The 25,510-nt window shown below is 40.7% G+C and overlaps 1 protein-coding gene across 4 annotated transcripts in view; it reads right to left on the bottom strand.

The window, feature by feature from the left end:
* tns2a (tensin 2a) overlaps window positions 1-25,200 on the bottom strand; it is a 64,568-nt gene extending 39,368 nt beyond the window's left edge. For 3 of the 4 annotated variants that reach the window (XM_031733955.2, XM_031733956.2, XM_031733957.2), the window contains exons 1-2: window positions 24,431-25,200; window positions 109-214 (exon numbers count right to left, since the gene is read on the bottom strand). In XM_031733955.2, the coding sequence (XP_031589815.1) occupies window positions 109-214; window positions 24,431-24,556 (232 nt within the window). In that variant the 5' untranslated portion in view covers window positions 24,557-25,200. Of the gene's footprint in view, window positions 1-108; window positions 215-14,920; window positions 15,063-24,430 lie in introns of those variants that run through there. The other variant, XM_031733958.2, reaches the window with a different exon arrangement.
* Between the last annotated feature and the right edge of the window lie 310 nt (window positions 25,201-25,510).

Here is a 25,510-nt window from a genome sequence, read left to right as displayed (position 1 = left end):
CGAAGGTTAGGATTAGTGACCTTACAGTTGTGTCCAATTTCTTTCTTTGGTTTTATTTTTAATAACAACCAAATTAGAGGGAGAAAGTCAACACAGGAGCACTCTCACCTCTGCAGAAGGAGCCCACGTTATCGACGCTCTGCCGACACACACTGCACTGCCGCTTCTTCTTGAAAGTCTTCTCCTTGAAGACGTGGGGCTCTCCTTTGCCTGCCTGCTCACACACACACACAAAACAAAGGTTTACACCGTGTTACATGCCTAATACCAGACAAGACATGCAAGTTTTAGAAACACTTAAAGCAGGGGCGCGCAACTCCAGGCCTCAAGAGCCGGTGTCCTGCAGGTTTTAGATGTGTCCTTGATCCAACACAGCTGATTTAAATGGCTAAATTACCTCCTCAACATGTCTTGAAGTTCTCCAGAGGCCTGGTAATGAACTAGTCATTTGATTCAGGTGTGTTGACCCAGGGTGAGATCTAAAACCTGCAGGACACCAGCACTCCAGGCCTGGAGTTGCCCAGCCCTGACTTAAAGAGTCCTTGTTTAACCTTCGTCCAAGAGTTTTAACTTGGCAGATGTTCAATGTTTTCAGTCAGTCATCTTTACACCAACGATAGTCATTTTACTGCATGTCCAGTTTAAATTAATTAACTCATTCATCCATTCATTAAAGACAAATAAAACATTAAAAAAAAGTTGGGTGAGTAATTTGGTTCTAACAGTAGCAGAAGCTTAAAGTTTTAACATGCAGACTTGAGGGTGCATGCAGGGTAAATAACTGTGTATGAATGAAGGCGCTTCTTTTACTTCCTTTGCCTCTCAAACTTCTGTTCTGGTTGTGTAACTGTCTTCCAGTAATAATCCATGAGGTTCCCACCCATACCCAACTCTAATCCTTAGTGTGTGTGTAAAGACTTGTGAAAAGAGAGGGGGAAAAAAGCACAAACGTATCGAACTAGACAGCTAGATAAAGTGAAAGTACAAGAAAATCACATCTTTTCTTTCTTATGTTTCCAAGTGTACATGTATGTGTGTTTGATTTCATGCGTGTGTGCCAGTGTGGGTACATTAATGTGTGTTGTGTTGTCATTTCCACCCACGGAGTCTTTGTTTCTTAACATGGGATCAAATCTGCATATGACTCTGTGGAGGTTTACAATACGAATCCATGGGCCAAGTGTGAGGATTGGTGCATAATGGGCATTATCTGACATCAAATACGAGTCCCTCCCACGTCACACATACACCGAACATGCACCAGTGCTGTCATCACCCAGAGAAAACAGCTATATTTAAGAAAGCGATCGTGCTGCTAACGTGTCCATAGCCTTGGATAATTAAAGTGATACAGAGACAAAAAGGGTTTTGTTGCCTCTGCTTGTGCTTTTACTCCTTGGCAACAAAGAAAGGGAGCTGTTTGCACACTTCTTCCATTATCCTGCTTCCCTGGCTCTGTTCTAGGGACCGGACAGTGTTTGGACAGCTGCCTCGCCTGGCATCACCCTCGTGCCTGCTGTGTGCAGCGGCTGCTGGCCTGCTGCTGTACAACTGTACTGCGACCGCAGCACCTTGGATGGTGGAGGAGGATAGGGTGGGTGGCTCAGGGGCTGGAGTATGTTATATAATAGCACACGGCTGGAAAAGCTCATCTTGCCAGTACTTGTGGGTGACGTATAATTTTAAATGCTGGGACTTTTTTATTTTATTTGACTCACATGGTCTATTTCTTGTTGGTGCTTTTATCACATTAGCAGACAAAAATCCACTCAGATTTCATTACACTTTAGCATCATCTTATCTCATCTTATCAAGTCCTGTTTTGACGCATTTCCTGACTCAATCCAGGTCCTGAACCCCAAATACAACAAACGCTCCTTTGCCTTTCCTCATGACCAGTCTTGCTGCCTTTATGTAATGCATGTTCTATTTCTATTGCTCCACAGTGACATTCAAGCCCACTGACAAAGCATGTTAGTTAAACTCCTCCTGGACTTTAGCATGCATCTATGAAAGTGTGCAATAGCCCTATAAAATATACATTATTTTACACAAGGGGGCCTACACTGAGTTTTAAAAAAGCAACTAGTTACTGTCAGATGAACCACAGTGGTGATGTGGGCTGTGAAATAAACACACTGAGGAAAGGCTGGCAGCATTCTTCCTGTTCCAGACACAATCAAGACCACTATATAGTCCCACCGCAGGCAATCGTGGTCAGACAGTGATACGGGGCTCTGCTACTGAATTCTTTGTTAAGGTGTTTAAAAAGCCTCTCTCAGGCGAGAGGACCTGAGGGTAAAAGCATGAAAACCAAGAAAATGTAACAAAGGCAACACGATATGGTAGAGCTGGGCGATATAAGATTTTTTCATATCACGATATGTTTTTTTCATTTCAGGCGATAACGATATATATCACGATATAAGCCAAATAACTATATTTGTAAGATTTAAATGTGCCGTTGCTCACAAGTAAAATGTGAAATAATCAGCAGCTTGTTTTGATTTAATTATTTATTTCCCATAATAAGTTCAACAGGGCAGATGTACTTAAGGAACATGAGACTTCAGTTTCAGATACATAAAGGCAAATATTGCAAACTACACAAAAGGCAGCCGCTAAAGCGTTTAAGTTTCAAAATAGAACAAACAAAACAGACTACTAAATTGTCAATTCCACTTAGAAACAAAATATTAATTCTAAAAATAAATCTTAGTTTGTTTTACAGAAGAACAGACAAAATTGACTAACTTTTGTCAATGTCAAATAAACTGAGAACTAAAAGGAAATTCTCAATTTCTCCTTGTTGTATAGCTTAGCTATTACCTCAATTAGCTGCTTGAATCCTTCATTTTCGACCGTGTTTATTGGTAGCATGTCTTTAGCATGACGGTAGGCTATGGCATTCGTTATGCTGCTATGTCTCTTAGCTTTTTTGTCATATGGTAAGACGCTGGAGAAAGCCGACTCAATTGACTGTTGCTGCTTCGCAGGGATTCTCCTGGTTGTTTTCGATGACGAATTAGCGCTTTTAGTCTACGGAACTTCTCTGGCCCTTCCTTTCAACAATCTCTCCGGCATTGGAACCGTCATCTGTGTTCTCTTCGGTAGCCTGATCACCCAAGCTCTCGGTTGATTTTTCTCTAGCGGGCACACTCATTTTCTCCATTACCCGGCTGGCACGGCGGCTGGCTGCTTCCCAAACAAATACACATGTGCGGCTTGGCACTTGTGCTGTACGTAACAAGTCACATGACGTGACGCTGCGGCTGTGATTGGTTCGGCTCTGCGCTACTTAATTTGGATTGGCTGTGCTTTCTTTTTTTTTAAGACAGGAAGAGAGAGCGATGAGGTCTATCGCAATAGTTTCATTTTTCTATCGAGAAAAAGTTATTTCGCAATTCATATCGTTATCGTTCTATCGCCCAGCTCTACGATATGGTGATTCAATATGTAGAATAACCTCTGTGGAAATAATGCTTTATACAAAATGTATGGGAACAAGAACAATGGCAATGAATGGATACCAAATGTTTAAAGCGTGGCATTTGTTTGGTTTTAAAATTGCTGATTAACTCGCAGAGGTTCCAGTGTCCTTCTTCAAACTTGGAAGCAGCTGTTGACCAAGCAATCTCATCCCAAGGATCATTTAGTAGAACAAACGCATGCTTTACACCAACACGGATGAAAAGTCTTTCAAGCACTATGTAAAACATGACCATCTGCAAACTCTCATCACCCATGTGATCACAAGCTTCAGTCATGGTACCAAGTTGACTTGAAGTGAGGTGGTTTTGTACGCTGTAATTATTATGACTCGTCTGTTTGCTGTTAAAAGCAGCAAATAACTGCTGTTTCATTAGAGCTTATAATAGATGGAACCATATGCCTCCAACAGAAGAGACAAAGATAATAAATAGTAATCAAAAAGTTCAATATGTGTAATATCTTACTGTAAAAATTATGTTCTTTTACAGTTGCACACAGCAGCTGCTACTTTTATTAGCCAACTTTCTTTAAATCAACACCACAAGGATGCAGAGGTGGGCGGTTTATTTCAAATATCAATCTAATCAGTATCAAAGCCAGTAATGATATCATACTTTCTATCCTCTAAGTCCAGTATATAACTCACTGAATTGTGTGAAATACATTGTTTTAGAAATGAAACATTATACATCGGACATGCTCTAAAAATCCACAAAAGCCTTTAAGGTGTCGCGGATAAATTTAACAAAATAAAACCAGTGCCAGTGCCAAAAAAAAGAAGATTCATAACACAAGGGAAAAGACCAGGGAAACTGAGTTAACGATAAAATAGATAAAAAATAACAATAAAAAATAACAACAAAAACCCTGAAAACCATAAATTTCAGACCTGAGCCTCAACTCTCACGGCCCGGTACCAAACGACTCACGGACCGGTATCGGTACATGGCCCGGGGGCTGGGGACTGCTGTCCTACAGAACATTTAAACAACAGAATATCACCCAAAGTGCTTTAGAGACAGGCACATTTACATTTCGGGTCTCCAAAATAACTAAAAGCTGAAAGTCTGTGAAGGTTCTCAGTCATCCAGGTCATCGTAGTCAAAGGAGTTTGCAAAGAAAAGCGTCTGGCGCATGTGATTAGAGGATCACCAGGGGGTCCTTTGTCCCTCCTTGGGGGGATACTCCCACTGGGTTTAAATCTGGGACTCTCGGCCATTTGACCTTAGAACTGAAGAAGCTTCTCGGATGAGAGGTGAAACGTCTTCAAGCAACTTAAAGAAGTCCAGACGCTTTTCTTTGCAAACTCCTTTGACTAAAAGCTGAAAGGTTTCAATAACTAATTATCGTGGAAACAGAGATTTAGTGGTCATTAAAATGTGTTCAGAATTTCCAATAGTGATTCATCTCATAAATCGTGACACACTGCTCCCTTTCCTACATAAGCTGCCTTTATAGGTTAAAAGTATCAGTATCAGCAACACTGGCCCTGTGTTTACTTAGTAGTGGACTGATACCAACATTTGCACATCACTATAATGGTGTCACATCAACTGGTGTTTGTGTCCATGCCACCAAAAGCACTTCTATGATACTCTGCTGGAGAAGCTAATCAATCTCTGTTGTGTACAGCGACCAAGTCCAGTACTCTCTATGGGCTGATGCCAGTGGCCAGTTGAGGGTGGTGATGGGAAATCAGAAAAGATACATGCAGCAGGAAGTGCTAGATTTAAAACAAATTTTGTTAATCCTTTCCTCCACTAGCTGCATGAAAAAAAGGGTTAGCAGTTACTGTGTTTTCTGTTTCTTTTGTTTCTGACCTGCCCTACAAGAAGTCAAAGACTTTATGAAACACTCCAACACCTTTAATTCCCTCTCATGGCTCAGCGCACACTGGAAAAACTGCACTCACAAACACATCACAGACACAAAGCAGCATACAGGTAGGCCGATGCTAGCTGGCTAACATGCTAACTTGAGTTGATGCTTCTGGAACACAACACTGATAACGCTCCATTGATAATTTTTGGTATTTTAAAAAATGTTTTAATCCCAAATTAGTAATCCCACATAATGAAATTTAGTAAAGGTACAGTCAGTCATTTTTGAGGTTATTTAATGGAAAAGAAAAATGTTACACTTGCTTTCTTAAATAAACACTGAATAGTATATATATAGGAAAATGCTAGCTAATGTAGCTGTTAAGCTAAATGTTTGATTTGATATACCTTTATTAGTCCCACAAGGGGAAATTTCATGTTAAGGCTGCCGACCTATTGCACGCAATGGCGGCGCCATCTTACCCTCCGACCATACATACATTACACAAAAACATCACATGGGGAAGACAGGTCAGAGAGGTATACATGGAAAAGCACAACATGAGGAAAGATGAGGAGAAAAAAATAACTCCCCCCAGTAGTGCTGGGCGATATGACGATATATATCGTGTGGACGATAGAAAAGTGTCTATCGTGCCATTTGTCTTCTATCGTTTCTAACCCGAATTTTACAAATTATTAGATAAAATATATCATTAACCCTTTACAAACGGTCGAAGCAGGCACACTCTGTTTTTCTTAACTATTTTTTAATCCCTGTAGAACTGGAACCACGTAAGGTAGCGCAATAATGTTTTTTTTGCATATGAAGCCGTAGGAGTTGTACTTACATCTTATTCCATTAGCTTGCCCGAGGTCACGGTTTCCTTCCACATATAGCTTTGCATAAATTGCATAAAAAGCACTTCCAGCAACAAAAACATAATATTCCAGAAACAGGCTTTGCCGATCCGATCAGCTGTTCGTAACACTTCCTACGTCGGCGTGAACAATCGCATGTCCGCCATCACCTGTCCGAAACCGGAAGTGACGTCATTTTCGCGGAAAATGTAGTTTCTTTAGCTTCAAAGCCTATGTTGGTGTTTTTAAAAGTTATGTTTGACTTTATGCTCTTCTGTATAGTTTCTGGGATGCTTAGAAGTCAAATTACACTGTTGGAAGTAGTTTATTTTGATGCACATGCTGTGTTTTTGCAAATTTCCATTTATTTATTTTCATTTTTCCTGTAGTATATAGAACTTTGTGTATCTCAAAAATAAAACTATGAAGACACTCAAAATAAATTTCTCGTGGTTGGAAACTATTTTGTGCAACTTTTTTGTATTTACAGTTTTGAGGGATAAGCCTCTTAAATTTCTCTAACTAGAAATATATGTAAAAAAAAAAAGACTTTCAATTTTTTTGTAGTTTATTGCAGTTTTTTGCAATTTATGTAGTTACTATGGACTTAATGCATACATATTATTAAAATTTGGGCTATAATGGTTGTATTGATGTATAGCATCTTGAAATGCTCCCACAAATGGCTCCACAGCATGTAAAATGTAAAGACAGGCTCTGGCGGACTTGGTTCTATGGTAGGTCTTAAAGGGTTAAATAGCCAATATTAGTGTTGTCTTCTCACTATACATACTCTTAACTTTATGCAAGAGAAAATAAAGTATAAAAAAATGATATTTTTCGCAAAGAAACTCCGTCTTGTGGTTTTGCAACATGGTGCTGCTTTACGTGCACCCGGATTTGCGACATGCTTTACAGTAACTCAAAACAAAGACTGCACCCTCTCCACTCGCTGTTTAAAGACTGCATACTTTCCAGATGACCACAGGTCAGCTGGTATATCGTGATATATATCGTTATCGTGATATAAAATAATTCATATCGTGATAAATATTTTTTCCATATCGCCCAGCACTACCCCCCAGACTGAGCTCCAACAGGGAGATCAGTTTGAGAACAGAAAAAAAACACCTCTGCACATAGCACATGAAAAAAAACTCTTAATACACCAAAGAAACACATGACAAGCAACAGGGGTGGGTAAAGGGTGAGAGACAGCCAATGTCGACATCCAGGCCTGCAGCCTATGCGCTGGTCTCCATGATCCACAGTATAAAACTCATTTTATACTGTGTTAGCAAGCTCAGCTTAGCCCCTTTGTCTTTCCTTACCCAAAAAACAAGTTTAAAATCACTTAAGAAGATGGTTTGTATGCTATATTTAAACAATATGTTGAGGCAGTTTCAGGATATAACAGATATTGCTTTACCTGATTCTGGGGTTACTCCTCAGAGATACAGTGTATCTTGCTAATGACATTAAGGTTCTGCTCTATGTAGCGCCTTAATTAGTGTGAGAACTGTGTTTAGCTACTATTTAACAAAACAAACAAAAAAAACTTGTCTAACCAAGCTAAGTACGTCTATTTTGACAGTCACAATCTAAAAAAATATTACAGATTAAATTTGAAAAATGACGAAAAAAAATGATGTCAAATATACGATTTAGCATTTTTGTCCACCTTGCTTTTACCCTACATAATATCAGCATTTTTTCTAAGCTCTGAAGTTTTTTTTATTTTCGATGGCTCTTTCTACTCATATCTCCCATTATTCAACAACAAATGACTGCATTGTAAGAAAGAGCCAAGCATTAGCCAAAAGCATTAATGTCCATCTGTTGTTAGTGTCTCTTTTTCATGTATTTGTAAGACATGCTGCAGCACTGATGGAAAGCTGTGTGCAAACTGAGTTCAAAACTCAAATCTCCTGAAACATTCCCGTCAGCTCAACTTGGGAGTCCAGCAGAGGAAACCACAGTGAAGGAGGTTTACAACTTTGTGTAGGATTACAACAGAAAACAGCTGGTAGAGTCTGAGTGCATGAGCACTAAAAACAACCTGCGATGCAGAGCCCGGTCCCCAGGATAGCAATTACTGTCACTGCTGCACTGGATAAAAAACATCTTCCTCTGGTAAAGCATGTGTTATCCACCATTTAGTACTCAGAGCCCCTAAAGAAACAATTTTTTAGAGAAAAGAACCGCAAAACTGTCTGAACGTAATAACAATAATAATAATAATAATAATAATAACAATAATACCACCAAATCGATTGACTCAGTCTCACTATAGATGCTCATTTTAATCATCACAGTCACTGATGGACAAACCCTCATAAGAATAGGCTACATGTGGCCATTCAAGCTCCAGTCCTAACCAGCTGAGGCCTGTCTACATTTCCAAAGCACTAACAGAAGTTGTAAACATCTACCTGAGACCTCAAGAGGAAAAACTTTGCTCACACACACTCACGTGCAGACGTGTATCCCTGCAGACAGCTGGAGAAAACAGACACACGTCCGCTCTCCTCTTCCCGTCCCCGTGTGCTGCAGGAAAGACCCGACCTCCCCCTCTGCAACATCTGCTATGCACAAGTGGGTCCTTTTTCTAATATTTTTAGCCTTTTGGCAGAAAAAGGAACAGGAGTTTAATAGTGTCAAAGAGATGCTTTCTAACCAGAGCTCCCTCCCCTTCCTCGCTGCACCTCCTGCCAACCACCACAGAACAGTAGCTGGATTGAACGAGGGAGGGGTTGAACACACAAACAAGAGATGAACACAGGCCTACAAATGTAAAAACAAATGCGCACACAGAGCAAGCCATTTGCAGCCACACACACACCCACACACACATCTCTGGAAACTCTCTTGCCCCTACCCTTTCGTTTCTTACTAAAAATAGTCTTGATATTTGGACAATGATGAGCATTGTGTGGGAGTGGTTCATTCCTGACAGCAGGACTGGTGACTGTGACCTCGGCATCAGATGCAGATGGCCTCAGTAAGAGGACAGATTGAACATGCCCCAGAGGGGGAAAAGTCTTCCCAGTGCTTTTAGATGAAATGGGATTTTTGTCTTTACATCTTTAAATCATTATCAAAGCCTTTTTGCTTTTATGACATCTGCACTAGAAAACGGAGCAGGTGTTTCAGAGTATATTCTGGAAAGTACCAGCAGATACGCCTGGGCTTTCAGTATTACTTGTACATCAGTGATTTTAATCTGATAGAATTAGATTGGTTCCTGGACTCTATTCACCAACCCCAACAACACGTTCATTGATTTAAACTGCTTTTCTAATGAGCTACAAAAATGAATGTTCGTCATTAATTTTGCCATACTTGCAAACCAATTAATAACTGGGACTATATAAAAAGAAAGCCAACTATAGTGTCACCAGATAATTTGATGTATCATAGTGACTTAGAGCAGGGGAGTTAACAGGTTTAGAAAATCTACGACCTAGAGAAACAAAAAATAAAAAGTAGAGGCAACTGTTTTTGATATCTAGTGTTGTTTTTGAAGGAAAAGTGTAAGTTTACAATTTAAATTGGTGATTTACAGTAAGTCGACTCAAATGAAGGGGGCTTTAACCTCCTAGGACCTGGCGTCCACATATGTGGACATCACATTTTGGGTTATTTAGACCAAAATACTGAATTTTGCTCTACAAGGGCCTGATATCCACTTACGAGGACATTATACTGCTACTGTTCTATCAAAATTTTAAGCAAATATCCTCATATGTGGCTCTTATTTTTCTTAAAAACAAAAATAAGGTAAAAAAAAAAAAATCTGGTAATTCTTTGTTTTTACATTCATCGGGTCCCAATATGCCCAAATATCAAAGAGAAATTAAAAATGCATGTCGTGGAAGAGTTCGGGTCGTTGGAGGTTAAACAAGGAATTCACAGACTTGATGCTCAATACTAATAAAAACAGTTCTTAAGATCAAGAGCAGCAGTCCCCAACCAGTCGTTTGGTATCAGGCCACGAGACTTGAGGCTCGGGTGTGAAATGTATAGTTTTCAGGGTTTTTATCGGTTTTCAGCGTTATTTTTTTTATCATTTTTATCGTTAACTCAGTTTCCTGGGGTCTTTTCCCGTGTGTTATGATGAAATCTTCTTTTTTTTGGTACCGGTACTGGTTTTATTTTGTTGTATTTATCCGCAACACCTTAAAGGCCGGTCCATGAAACTACTGTCGGATATAAACCAGTCCGTGGCACGAAAAGGTTGGGGACCGCTGATCTAGAGCGCATCTGGAAAGTCAAATATGGTCATGTTTTCAACTCAGAATTCTACACACAATACCCCATAATGACATAGTGAGTATTCTTACTTGAAATTGACAGCCTTTGCCATGACACTCACAGTTGAACTTGGGTACATCCTATTTCTACTGATCATCTTTCACATATTTTCTACAACTTGATTGGAGTCAATCTGTGGTAAATTTGGTTCATTCAACATGATTTTGAAAGGCACAGTGGCCTTCATCATGCATAAATGAAAGAAGTTTGGTCTCTTCCAAGAACTGGCCGCGCTGCCAGTCTGAGCGATCGAGGTAGAACGCAAGGTGACCAAGAACCAGATGATCCCTTCACAGGACAACCATTTCTGCAGCATTCCACCAATTGGGCCTGTATGGTAGAGTGGCCAGACAGACACCACTCCTCAGCAAAAGGCATATGACAGCCTACCTGGAGTTTGCTAAAAGGCGCCTGAAAGACTCTCAGACCATGAGAACCAAAATTCTCTGGTCTGATAATTCAAAGGTTTAACTCTTTGGCCTCAATGTCAAGCATTATGTCTGAAGGAAACCAGGAACTATTGATCACCTAAACAATACCATGCCTACAGTGAAGCATGGTGGTTGCAGCATCATGCTGTGAGGATGGTTTTCAGCAGCAGGACCTGGGAGACTAGTCAAAGTTGAGGGAAAGATGAATGCAGCAATGTACAAAGACATCATTGATGCAACCTGCTCCAGAGTGCTCAACTACCCTATGGACACATTCAAGAAACAAAGGAAATGCTTTGGGACCGCTCTGTGAATGTCCTTGACTGTCCCAGTCAGAGCCCAGACTTGAACCTGACTGAACACCTCTGGAGAGATCTGAAAATGACTGATCCAGGTGGATCTTCAGAGCTTCTGCAAGGAAGAATTGTAGAAACTGCCCAAAAATATTTGGACCAAGCTTGTAGCATCTTACACAAAAATAATGAGCCTGTAATAGCTGCCAAAGGTGCTTCAACAAAGTACTGAGCAAACGTTGTGATTACTTATTTGCATGTTATTTTTTTCTTTTCATTTTCAATAAATTTGCAAGAATTTCAAGCCAACTTTTTGAGGGGGTATTTTTTGAGGTGAAAAACAAATGCAATCCATTTTGGAATAAGGCTGTAACATGACAAAATGTGAAACAAGTAAAGCTTTCTGGATGGACTGTACCTCTCTTTATGGTCTATCAGATTATGGGTTTACCTTACAAAACCCAACAACCCAAACTTGTTCAATTGTGAGCATCTAGTAATTACACTATGTTGATTTTATGCACTAGATCACACGGCTCAATGGTGGGTTTGTGACCAACTGTACACTTAAATCCCACCCTCCACTGAGAACATCTCATGGGTATCTGAGTTCCTGCTTCTTATTTGTTGGCATCAAAGCCTGTATGTGTTATAATAAGCGCGTGTGTGCATGCATGTGTCCGAAGGGTGGGACAGGCAGTGGAGGGAACAGAGTGACTCCCTGTTCCAGAGGTGAGGTCAGCATGCTGCCATGATACACTTCCGTTCCCTTGTGGAACTCTTGCTGCAAACGTACACACATACACAGAAAGGTCTTATTGCAGCAAAGCCACCAACACCCTTTGTTGCATTTGCTAAATAAAAATGTTACCCTTGTACTGCGATGTGGCCTCAGCCAGTGTGTGAAATTAAGTGATGTGAAGTATGTTGCCGTAGTTCCAGATCTGACACGTGTTTAAGAATCCCTTTTGCAACATCTGCTAGAGTATAAAGGAGTCACTTAGATTCATCCTGTGTTTACTGTGAAGAATTTTCCAGGTGTGAGTGACTAACTGTTACTGCGCCTTTATATCCAGGGGAACGTGAACCAGCTTCTGTTTCAACCTCTTGACTTGGCAGTGGTCAGGAGGTGTCACAAGCACACAGAATGTGTCATTCCTGGGCCTTCAAGCTTCTCAGTTACACCCAGTAATTATAAATATAGTATAGCAGCTGTACACTGAAAACAACCACAGCACTGTACTGCTGGTCACTGAACATCTCCACTAGAGCAGCCGGCTTAGATGCTTACATCGGAACAGTTATTTGAACAGGCTACTCAAGTTTTTCCAGAATGCTGGAACCTTCTTCTTTTTTTTTTTTTTTTAAATCACCAGCTTCCTCTCTGAACTGATCAAAATGCAGCCCAACTTCCACTCATCTGCACCGAATATAGTTCACACAGGAGAAAAATGACCAAAGGAAAGGTCGCACAATGTTATCTTGTTATTAATGCGTGGCTGTTTCCCTCATGTTGCAAAGGAAGATAGGAACTCTGACAAGCAGGAATCACGATGTGGAGCCAACGCTAATTGTATGAACAATCATCAATCACCTGCGTGCACACTATACCGTGCTTTTGAGTGTGCACGATGAAGCCTGTGTGACAGATTTTTGTTCACAGCATCCCTGCAAACACACATGCATAGGCTCCGCACTGGCTCATTGCCACAAGACTGAAAGCAGCAAATTGTATTCGCCTGAGTGATTTAAGGAGTTTTTATTAAATTAAAGACGGTATATTCCACTGGATAGAAATCATTGTAAAACAGTCATTTTGTGAAGAAAAACAAGCAAAAGGAAAGTCAGGCACAAGGTCCCAGTTGCATTTCCAGCTGTTGTCCTTGGCCAATTTATGTTGACACAGCTGGGAATACACTGGGAATTCATTTTTAATAAAATCTATGTGCTTTCCTCAAATTCTTTTACTAGTTCACGTTTAGCAAGTAAACCTAACTTCAAAACTCGACGGCGCATAAGGTTGAACAGGACAGTATAACTCTGCAGCTGGAAAACCACACAATCAAAATTGCATGTCCACACTGGTGGGACATGCATTGGGTGTGTGGGGCACACATCAAACAGGGAGCTGACACTGAAAAACACAGGCTGAAGAAAACAGCACAAGCTCAAGCTAGTTTTTTTTAACCAAAATGACAACAACAACACTTAAACCAATTTTTTTGTTTTTTGGAATTGTGTTGTTTCAGGTTTGTCCTGTTTACCCAAAGAAAGTTGGGAAAGTATGAGACAGCATTCAGCGCTTTTCAAATGAAACGAAAATTTACATTGCTTTAAAAAAGCTTCACGTATACTCAAGATCAGGTATTCCCCAGCTATTTATGTGTGCAGACTGATAAAAAATGTTCACAGAATATCAGGAATCCTATGAGTTAGATATTGCTAACCCTAGGACAGTACACCTGGAGCTTCTACAGTGCAGACAGTGTCATTTCTTTGGAGCTGCTGTAGTAGTACAGTCCCCATTTCTCAGAGGTGGACACTTTCAAAACACCGGGCCAGCAAGGGTGGCAGTCTTGCCGCAACAATAGCCAACTAGTTGCACTGGTAAGGGAGTTATAGAGAAAGTCAGCTTTATGTTCTACAGATTGTGGATGGAACTGGAAACCATCGGTACTAAATCTATGAGTATTGAGCATTGAGTCCTAATTCCTAATTATGAATGTGTATACAAAATCATATAAAAATGCAGTACAAGTACAATATAAATCGTGCTATATAAGTGCTTACTTCAGCTAAATAAACGATCAAATGTGCTACCCCAATCACTGTGTTGTCAAAAGAGCGGCGGTCATTTTACAAGTTTGATTTAACGTCAAAAGTAAAGGTAATAGTGTGTGTGTGTGTGTGTGTGTGTGTGTGTGTGCGTGTGTGTGTGTGTGTGTGTGTGTAATAAAATGTATCAACACTGTCCCAGTGACACTTGACCTACCATATATTAAATTAAAAAATTAAAAATCCAATCAGCTCATAATCGTCCAAACTTGGCACGCGCACACGCGCTCGTGAGCACTTTTTCTCCCCCCCCTTCTGCGACATTAGTAATTCCTGGCTGGCGCTGACGCAGAAACAGTGGGGCTGTGTGTGTGTGTGTGTGTGTGTGTGTGTGTGTGTGTTTGGAGGGGGGGCTAAATGCATCACATGACCCTATTCAAGACCATTTTATGTCAGTTTAATGAAGTGCGACACAACGAGAAACTTCCCTGAGAAAAGCACAAAGTCCCCGAAATCACTGAAACTTCAATGGTGACAATAGTAGCTAAAAACATTAGCGAACATGTGACTGTCAGAGAGCACGCGCAGATAGGTATGTCAAAGGTGTATTGAAACTCTTAATGAATCCCATAAACTTATTAGTTACCGACTTTCTAATAAATAAATAAATAAATAAAAATAAAACAGTCTACAGCACAGACTGAAGTTAACGTAATTTTACATCTAAGCCAGTCAAATTGTCAAAAGTGCGCAACTGCTCAGCCAACACATGTGCATGAAAACCCAGCATCATACACCCACCCAAAACTCCTCCGCGCACACTTACACTGCAGATACTGACTATTAAATCATCAAGACATCGATGAGCCAAGACAGACAAGATCAGACCCTCGAAACTTTCTTACCAGGGCTTTAGTAGACTTTCTCCTCTTACCTTGCTCATTTTCCCGCTAATCATATCCGCAGGCTTAAAGGCTGCCCCTCATTCTCAGGAAGGCCATCAATAACATGGCCTGGGACTATGAGATAACTTGTTTTCTTTACTCCGGTCCACCCTCTCCAGAGCTGGAACTGCGGGGTGGAGCTGCAAAGCGGGGAAAAGCATGTGTGGAGTACTATTACTGGAATTTTTAACAACCGCTGATTGGTCGGTTTCTGGAGGGGAGCGTAAAGATCCTAACTCCCGATTGGCTGAATTAAGCATATTCATATTTCCATTAGAAGCTCTGGTGTGATCGAGGTGTTTAATCCAGACCGCAAATTACAATTAAAGCTGTTTATTTTATAAAATAGTGTATATTTACTGATTATTAAGGCATTAATACGTTTGATTAATAACAAGCATGTAAACAAGCAGAACATAAATGGAAACAAAAATGAATATCATCTGCACACAGTTCACATCGGTATGGTTGTAAATGTGTGCAGTTGAAAGGGTTTAAATCTAATTCAGTATTTCTGACACATACGCGAGTGTTGCAGCAGTATTCTTGCAAGCCTTGGCTCTTTGTTAAAGTATTTTAGCTCTTCCAGCTTAATAACTGGCAAGTTTTCCTGCACTTTACTTGGATCTAAAGTTGTGGTTGTGCTGTCAACCTTTTCATATCCTGAGGGTTATTTTAACAATAAATACACACGAGATCAGCATTTCGCCAGTTTGACCTTTCTTTGCTATGTAAACACGTGGATATGCATTGTGCAAAACGATCTTCTTTTTTTCTTTCTAAAAACAAATCCAACCCAGCCTACTGTTTAAAAGTTTCTTTCTTGACTTGAGATGAGTCTGTGGTCAGCACCCCTGTGCCCAGACACTAAACCTCCCTGCACACCAGCATTGACTCAGCTGCTAAACAGTGACTCGTGTGTTAGTAGCGGCACCTAGTGCCCAAACAAAAGAAATACAGCAGGTGGAACCAGCTTCTTTTCCAGGTATCACTTTGTTCTCTTTTCTGAACATAACGTCTCTGCAGCTGAGAAAACACAGGGTGGTTTGTTTTTTTTTCAGTATTTGAACTTCTTATTCAAGCTTTCTTTCTCTTTGTGTGTTTTCTTTTTGTTGTTTTTGGTTTGTTTTTTGTATTAAACCTCAAAAGGAGACCCAAGTCTGGTTTTGTGTGGTTCTAAATCTATTTAAAACAGGAAAACAACCAACTTTATGGATTACACGCCATACGTGCCCATATATTCTTATATGTGGATTCCTCTCTGCCCTAAACTGTAACCCATAATATTCTCCTGCCTGAGACTGCAAATCCAAACAGCATTATTTCTGCCCGCTGCCTCAGTCCTGTAGTCGCTTCCATATGTGTTAGATTGACATTCAGGTATTAAGGCTGTGCAGTATATCCCTACCAATCAGTGTAGAATCCAACTGTGAGTCATGACATGTGCTACAACCCCTCCAGTCACCCACCTACCTACACAATCACCAACTAAACAGCACGTGCAGTTGTGCGGCCAATTCTATTAGCTCATATTCCAAGAATTTCATAATAGAAAGTGAGGACTGATTTTTTTAGGGGGGGTTCTTGCAAAGTTGAAATATTTGATAGATTTTCAGCTCCCTCTCTTTGGAGGGAGGTGAGGAGGGAAAGGAGATGGAATAAGAGGTGAAGAACAAAGCAGTGAGGTGAAAAAAGGTAGACTAACAAAATGTCAAGGGATCATGAGAGACAGGAAACTGGTGCTTGGGATTGGAATGAGGGGTCGAGCAAAGTGGGGGGGAGGGTCATGTTGGGGGGGAAAGATGGAGAGGAGAAAAGAGGGGGATGAAACAGAAGAGGTGAATTCCAACATTTCTGGCAAACACTCAAACAAATCGCCAAGCTTTTAATGCAAGGTGCTGCACGCGTTTGTTTGACCTGCAGAAGGACAGAATTTCAGAGGCTTGATCATACTCGGAGGTAAACGAGACAAACGGGGGAGCCCAGGCAAGAGGAAATGAAGGGAGGAGGAGGCTAGAAAAAGGGGGCCGTGTGGCAAGACGATGGATTGTGTAAGACAGCGCTAAGCCAAGGGTTGATAAGGTGCAGCTGTTGAAGGAGCTAAAGAGCGAGACACAGAGATCCCGAAGACTCGAACGAGCACGTGTTTGCATTTATTGTGTCGATGAATTCAATAAAATCCTCTCTGTCAGCCAGAGCTGCTTAGACATTTGTGGAACTTACCCAAGAGTCGGGCATCAACATTTTTGTGTGGAAGCTAAGAAAATATTTTGTGCATACTTTGCTGGGAGGTGTTTCTTTAAAGGGTGGTGTTGGGATTTGTTGCAGACTTACTGAGGCAGGAAATGGTTTATGTCTTTCCCCTTTTCCCTCCATCAGCTTTCATCTGCATGACCACTACGCGCAAACACACACACACACATACACACAAAAAGGCATTCCTCAAAGCCTGCGCAGAGTTTGGGACAGATCATTGTTTGCAAGCCACAGGAATCTAGTCTACGACAGCCACCCCCTGAGCCCGGACTTTACACAGGAACTTACCTTTTTCCTTAAAGGCAGGAGTGTGACAATTCTATGTCTCCTCTATTCTTTTCCATTCTATTCTGGTTATTGGGGGTGTCTATATTTAACCCTAACCAGTCATTGTTCCTTCCCCTGTTGGGTGTGTGTTTGTAGTGAATGCCTGTGGCTCACAGCCTCTGTATTGGTCATGGCCAATCTAAACTTTGTTGCTCATGAGAAATTATAGGGAAGCTACACAAATACATATAAAAGTGTTGTTGCAATGCCAGGTTTATATATACAGTACTTCAACAGCCAACAACACACACAAAAATAAAAATAGTGTGATTGCATTTATTTTTTTCTCAGAAGTTGACCCCCTTCCCCCAGTCTGGCTGAAAAAAACAAATTAAATTACTCAATCGCAACTGCGACGGTTACATCTGATTGTTTTTACAATCTTCCAAAATAGGCAGTTTCATATTTACACCATTGCCCCTCTGTAGTTGCACAATATGAACTTCTTTCTTCATTTGATACACTTCATTTGACCTTGTGGGTTGAGTTGCACCATTTCAAAAAGCTACTTTTTGTTACATGTCAGATGGAGTACTTCGGTTAAGAATCCATAAGAGGACCCAAACGCATACAGAGAAACTGAATGAAAAAAATGGTTTATTTAATAAAAAAGCTGAAACCAAGATACCGCAATAAAATGTGCGACGGAAACAATAGCTCAAACAGAGGGTCCAACAAGGACACAGGGAATGACGAAATAAACTACAAGAACTGAACATAGGACTGACTGGGAAATCAGTCACAGGTGAGAAAAACTTGGGGGGAAAAAGTCAATCAAACACCTGAGGCTGTCTCCAAAAGTGTATCAGTACCCTTAGACTCCCACGTTTCGCTCTTTTTGGATAGCTTGCCTCTTAAGAACAATTGTACATTGGCTGATTTTTTCACTCTTAATTCATCCAATTTGATTTGGTTAAACCTTAAATACCTTAGATACCTTAGCTGTATCTCATCACAGTCTGCTGGGCCTTATCTCAGCTTATTAGAGACGCCACAGTTTGTGTTGTTGGTGTAGTTTGTATCATTTTAAATATTATCTAATGAATAATATAGCTTGATTTGTTGTACAGGCTGTTCACATTTCAGTTTTGGCAAGTCAAATTCTAGTAATTTAACCATTACTTAACAAGAGCACTCAGAGAGCACGACTCCCTCTGAATCTCCTTCCTTATAATTTCGACCTTGGCCCATTTTTCACCAAAATTAAATCATCGCAAGCTGTGAACATGGTATATCTTGAAACCTGTTGATGCTAGACTGCTAACAAATACACAAACAAGCAGAACAGATTACATACTCTGTCCCATCAGGGGGAGAAAAAGCCGTCAACCAAGCTGTCTTAGCTAATTACAGACCAGTCTTCAATCTTCCTTTTGTTTCAAACATTGTGAAAGTGTAATTTTAAAATAGCTAACTGATTATATGCAGGTAAATAATCTAACAGTGGAGTGTGCTGCAGTGGTTTGAATCATATCTATTGAATAGACTCCATTTGTTAACTCCAAGGTTATTTGTGGAGTTCCACAGGGTTTAGTGCTGGGACCAATTCTATATACATTAAACATATTTCCCCTAAGAACTATCATTAGAAGGAATAGCATGAATTTTTAGTGCTATGCAGATGATACTCAGCTTAATCTATCCATGAAGCCAGATGATGCTATTATTAAACTGCAGGAGGGTCTTAAAGACATAAAGGCCTGGATGGCCTCTGACTTCCTGCTTCTTAATTTAGATAAAACTGAGTTTATTGTACCTAAAAAAAGAATTGGTGTATAAATAGATACTTACTTTGGATGGCTTTACCTTAGCCTTCAGTAACACTGTGAGGAATCTTAGAGTTATTTTTGACCAGGATATGTCCTTCAGTGCAGATATTAAACAAGTATATACAACTACTTTCTTGCATTTGCGCAGGATCTCTAAAATTAGAAACATCCTGTTTCAGTATGATGCTGAAAAACTAGTTCATGCATTTATTACTTCTAGACTGGAACATTGTAATTCATTATTACTATCATGGTGTCCTAAAAACTCCCTGAAAGGCCTTCAGTTGATCCAGATTGCTGTAATGAGAGTACTGACAGGCACTACAAAGAGAGAGCATATTTCTCCCATATTGGCTTCTCTTCATTTACTCCGTTATAAATGCAGAATTAAATTTAAACTCCTTTACCTCACATATTAGGGCTCAAATAATCGGGCCCAATCTTAAAGACCTCATAGTACCATATCACCCCAAAAGAGCCTTTCACTCTCAGACTGCTGGCTTACTCGTGGTTCTTAGGATATTTAACAGCAGAATGGAGGCAGAGACTTCAGCACACAGTGGTGTGGTGGTTAGGGCTGTTGCCTCACAACATGAAAGTCCTGGGTTTTAATCCAGGGTCTTTTTGTGTGGAGTTTGCATATTCTCCGTATGTCTGTGTGGGTTCTCTCTAGGTACTCTGGTTTCCTCCCACAGTCCAAAGACATGCAGTTAGTGGTTAAGTTAATTGGTGATTCTAAATTAGCTGTAGGTATGAACGGCTGTCTGTCTCTCTATGTTAGCCCTGTGACAGACTGGCAACCTGTCCAGTCTGCCCCCACCTTTGTGCTATTGCAGCTGGGATAGGCTCAAGACTTCCCAGAATCCTGAATAGGATAAGCGGGAGAAAATGGATGGATCTCACTGAGTGCTTGCTCGTGGGGGTGTCATCTGATTATTGAGGTTTTCTCTCTGCTATTATAGGGTTTTTACCTTCTGGCTGTTTAACATGGACATGGACACAATGTGTAGATTCTCAGCTTTCATTTGAGGGTATCCACATTTAAATTGGATGAAGGGTTTTGGGGTTTCAGCTCCTTTACATGTTCCACCTTCTTTTTAAAGGGACCAAAGGTAATTGGACAACTGACTCAAAAGCTATTTCATGGGCAGGTGTGGGCAATTCCTTTGTTATGTCTTATGAATTAAGCAGGTAAAAGGCCTGGAGTTGATTTCATGTGTGGTGCTTGCATTTGGAAGATATTGCTGTGAATATACAACATGCGGTAAAAGGAGCTCTCCATGCAGGTGAAGCAAAGCATTGTTAAGCTGCAAAAACAGAAAAAAAACCATTCGAGAAACTGCTACAATATTAGGAGTGTTAAAATATACAGTTTGGTACATCCTGAGAAAGCACTGATCTTCAACAACGGAAAAAGACCTGAAGATAACAGTGGTGGATGATCGCAGAATCATTTCCATGGTGAAGAGAAACTCCTTCACAACAGCCAGAAGCAGCCAAATGAATTATGAGGTGTTCAGAGAGATACTGTCTGCTCAAATCCAGCTAAATACACTCAGATTGATTGGGGGGCATTTCATAATACAGATAGGCAATGACCCAAAGCATACAGCCAATGTAACCAAGGAATTTATTAAAGCAAAGCAGTGGAATATTCATGAATGGCCAACTCAGTCGCCTGATCTTATCCCAAGCATGCATTTCACTTGTTTAAGACTAAACCTCAGACAGAAAGGCCCACAAACAAACAGCAGAGCATTAAAAAGGAGGAAACAAAGGATCTGGTGATGTCCATGAGTTCAAGAAATAAGGCTGTCATTGCAAATAAAGGGTTTTCAAACAAGTATTAGAAATGAAGAATTTATTTTCAGTTATTTTATTTGTCCAATTACTTTTGAGCCCCTGAAATGAAGGGATTATGTTAAAATGCTTTCGTTCCTCACATTGTCATGCAATTGTTTTGTTCAACCCACCTAATTAAAGCTGAAAGTCTGCTCCTCAACTGCATCTGAGTCGTTTCATTTAAAATTCATTGTAGTATTGTACAGAACAGAAATTTGAAAAAAAAGTTGTCTCTGTCCAAAAATATATATTTATTTACCTAACATTAAATAGAACTGAATTATGTGAAAAATCATTCCTACATTCTGAAGGTTCTGTGATTTATGTCGTATAAGTGGAACCTGAACAACATGTTCCTCAGCTTTGTTTTGACCTAATATGAAATTGTTGTGTTTAGGAGGGTAAATACTGAACTGGGGAACACAGGACCCTGTGAACATGGATACTTCACTGTCATTACAGTTACTTCCTGAGTATTTGTGTCTGCTTGGTTTCACTCAGAACTTAAAACGATATTTGGCTACATCAGTGGGAAACTTGGCCTGCTGGTGTAGCTAGGGGAAAAGTCAGAGGACCACCAAGAGTCATTAGGAATCACCCTCGAGGAACCATGAATATTGACAATGAGGTTCACTTGAATCCCTCCAAAAGGTACTGAAATGAAGGGTAGGAATCATAGACTAACTAAAGAAACAATTCTGTGATAATATTGTCCTCAATAACAGAAATTTCACAATAAAGCAACTTTATGATGTATCATGAATCAAGAATTAAAGAATACTACTAAATTGCCAGTATATGTAAAATATATGTGATAACTGATGCCTGTGCATTGGCTATTGTATTGCAAGAGGAAGTAATATGATATGTCATCTGAATGCACCAAACTGAAATATTTCACTGTGGGCCAAAGTAGCTGACAGACTGTTGGTAATCTTTGTATTCATGCTGCTAACGTGGCTCAAAGAAACCCTGCTTTCCCCCCCAAAGGAAGCTGACACAGAGTACATGTCATATTAGATTTAACTCCCAACTGATTTCATTAATGACTCCCAGGCTCTGTCCCTTGGCTGTGCATGTGGGTAAATTAAACACATCTTTGTAAAGGCACCTGCCAAGATAATAAGACATTTAACTTTCAGCACCAGTAAGCTCTAGCTTGCAATCACAACACAAAATGAGACAACTCAGAAAGGTAATTTTATCATATGGAAATCATGCTGCTCAGGATCATCACACAACAACAGTGCTTGCTGCTTTGCTTTTTTTCTAAAGAGAACCACATGTACTGCTGACTCTCGCTGCCAGGAGTTGTTTAGTTCAACAAATCATCTTTAGAATGTTGTTTATTGACGCTGAGCTACTCCCAAGACCTGCAACTGTCCAATAATCGCTGGACGAGGAGGCCAATTTGGCTCTGTTGAGTATTTTTGGAGCATTCTCAGCACAAGTGAATGAGAATCTGAGAACTACATGTGGACCATAATATTTTTTGTTGCTAAGTGTTTCCAGTAAGTACTTGGCATGGGTTTGCTTAGGAATGTATATGTGTGATTCTTGCCAGAGTATAAAGGCATTAAAACCTCATTTATATTCGTCAGGCTCTCACACATAGTTGCATCTGGACTGCAGTACCCGTCACATGGATGCTAGTTCAAATCTGAAAGTCCCCAAGAAGTGAAAAACAAGTTTATATATAAAAAAATAGACCATAAAAATAGATAAGGCAACTACATCCTCCTACTCCTTGGATAATTGGGATCTAGCTTGTTCCCACACCCATGCAGTGGGGTCAGTCACAGCAGGATGACGTAGTCCAGAGGGCTCCACATTCCCACGCTGCTCAGCATGTGATATGGAGCCACTGGGACCAAAAGCTTGTACACACATGCACACATGCAAAACAGGGGGGGGGGTAGATGCATGCAACCAAGCAAACTTGGACACTGTAAACAAATGTTTGAATCTGCACGAACCCCAGTATGATATGAACTAGTGATCAGAGATCAAGCTACTCAGTGGCCCTTTAAGATCCCCCCTTACAACCAGCTAGCCTGCCTCTGTTTACATGATGGTAACTCCCTAGCAGTGCAGGCTATCACAACAGTGCTATTGTTGCTGCACAGCTTGAAGATGCCAGTGTCATCCTCATCATCTTTTAAGACAAGTCACACACACACATACAGAGAGACTCCTTGTAGGGAACCAATATAAACAGCCACTTTTCCTATCTTTGGATCAGCACGTGTCTGTGACTCAACTCCAACAAACATTTCACTGTGGTGAAACACTAACATTGCAGTTCACATTGACCTTTGACCCTTCTGCTTGCCAGTGGGTTTTAAAAGTATAACAAGTGAAGAGCCCTTGTGCTGTTCTGAGAGGGAATTAATTGCAGTAGGATACTAAAATTATTAAATCAGCATACTAAAATAATGATGATTTTATGCGGTTTTGTTGTTTCTGTGATCAGAAAAACATGTCATGTGTGTTTAAAAAAGGTAAAGAGGCCATGGTTCTATGTGTCTGCACTAAAGCTGCATGTGCAGCATGCAGCTTCAACATGCCCCATACTAGTGCATGGTGAAATGACAGTATGCTGATGTTTAGCAGGTGTAATGTGAACCTGTCACTATAGGCAGTTTAATATTTTCTCATTAGCAAAGGTTCAGCAAATAGCTGAGGTAGGCTGCTATATTATTAGCAGGTTTTTGCTCATAAATGCCCTCCTACTGAAAAGTAAGGGGCTAATCAAAATGATTACAGAACCTGTTTAGAGGAGGAGAGGGCCTGTCATTTTTCAGGGATGTTAGGAGTCATCCTTAAAAGAATAACATATTTTAGTCTGGACCAGTGTCTTGCAAATTTAAATTAGTCCAATATTTAATATATGATATATTTTAGTCTGGGCCAAAGTGGAGACCAATATTTAGCAACATTTGTTGGGATACTTTAGTGGATAAGTAAAAACTTGGCACTATAACATCTGTATCACATGGCACTCTGACATTAAAAGCTAAAACTAACTTAAAAACTAAACCTGATGGTAGCGCTGGAGGAAAGATTCTGTCATCCCTAAGGACGTTAAGATTCATCCTCAGATGGTCATGGATATTTGTCTCCAATAAATATTGAAGTAATAAGACGTTTTAGTCTAGACCATGGTGGGGGAATAAGAAACAGACTAGAACCAAGCCGTCGTAGTCAGAAATCTCTGCACTGTGACACCTGATGTCTTGTATATGGTCTAGGATGGGCATGCTCACAGAGATTTATGTACAGTTTCATGAACATCACCACACTGACCTTTGTAATTCTCATCCTGCCACTCTCACTCCTCTCCAGGCTCCTTTTCAGAGATGAGTTTCTGACCACTGGCACCGGTTGCACCTCTTCCTCCCCGCACCAGTCCGAACTCAGGACGCAACCCATATAGGTGGACAGGGTCCTGGACTCGGTGTCGTTTTTCACCTCCTCTCACTCTCTCTTCCTTCTGTCCCTCCACCTCCTCCACTTTCCCTCCGTGTCCTCGTCCCCTCGTCCTCTAAACAGGCTCCAGGCTCCCTGGGTTACTGGGCAGCTGTTTTTGTCAGCTGGAGAGGAGGAGACGGAGGCCCTTCCCCTTTTCCTGGCTCTTGATCAGCCCTACTCCGGGGACAGAGGGAAGGATACACTCTGCCCCTTTCTGCTCACTTTAAAAACACCTCTCTCTCCAACTGTGTCCTGCTGCAGTCACATGTGGACTCCCCATTTTTCCTGCCTCCGCCCCTTCTCACTGCTCCTCTTTGTTTCCCACACACAGTTGCAACCACCCAACTTTCTTGAGCACACCTAGGCCCCCAACTTTTCACCCTTTTTCTTTGTGCCACTCGATCACACGCTTCACATCCCTCTGCTCTGTGCTCTCACTCTTGATCCCTGTTCAGATATGAACACTCAATGTTTCATCTTCCCATCTTGTGAAGCTCCTCTGTTTTTTCCTTCTGCCTTTTCTTTCCTCTTGTTTTTTTTCCCTCTTGTTGTTTTGCAGTCCTCCCATCCCAAGAACACGTCTCTCCCTTCCTTCTTACTCCCATTCCTCCTTCTTCTACCTCTTCTGCCAGGGTTGCCTCACTCTTACATATACAATTACCTCTCTGTTCTTACCCCCACCCATCTCTCCTTCTTAGCTCCCTCTGTTTCCTGCTCCCAGATACAGACAGACTCTCCTTAGCCCGTGCAGCACATTGTTGGTATTGTCCAGAAAACAAGTAAGAAAAAACCCTCGACAGTGAGGGCAGCTGTTAGGATGCTGCTGTGCAATGTAGTGATTCAGAGTGCTCTTAGCATTTGTTAGACTGAGCCTTTCCTTGTTTATGATGCAGCACCCTGTCTGTTGAAACTGTG

The sequence above is a fragment of the Oreochromis aureus genome, linkage group 20, assembly GCF_013358895.1.
Source record: "Oreochromis aureus strain Israel breed Guangdong linkage group 20, ZZ_aureus, whole genome shotgun sequence".
In the NCBI taxonomy this organism is placed as follows: domain Eukaryota; kingdom Metazoa; phylum Chordata; class Actinopteri; order Cichliformes; family Cichlidae; genus Oreochromis; species Oreochromis aureus.
This window is presented reverse-complemented; position numbering and strand designations above follow the sequence as displayed.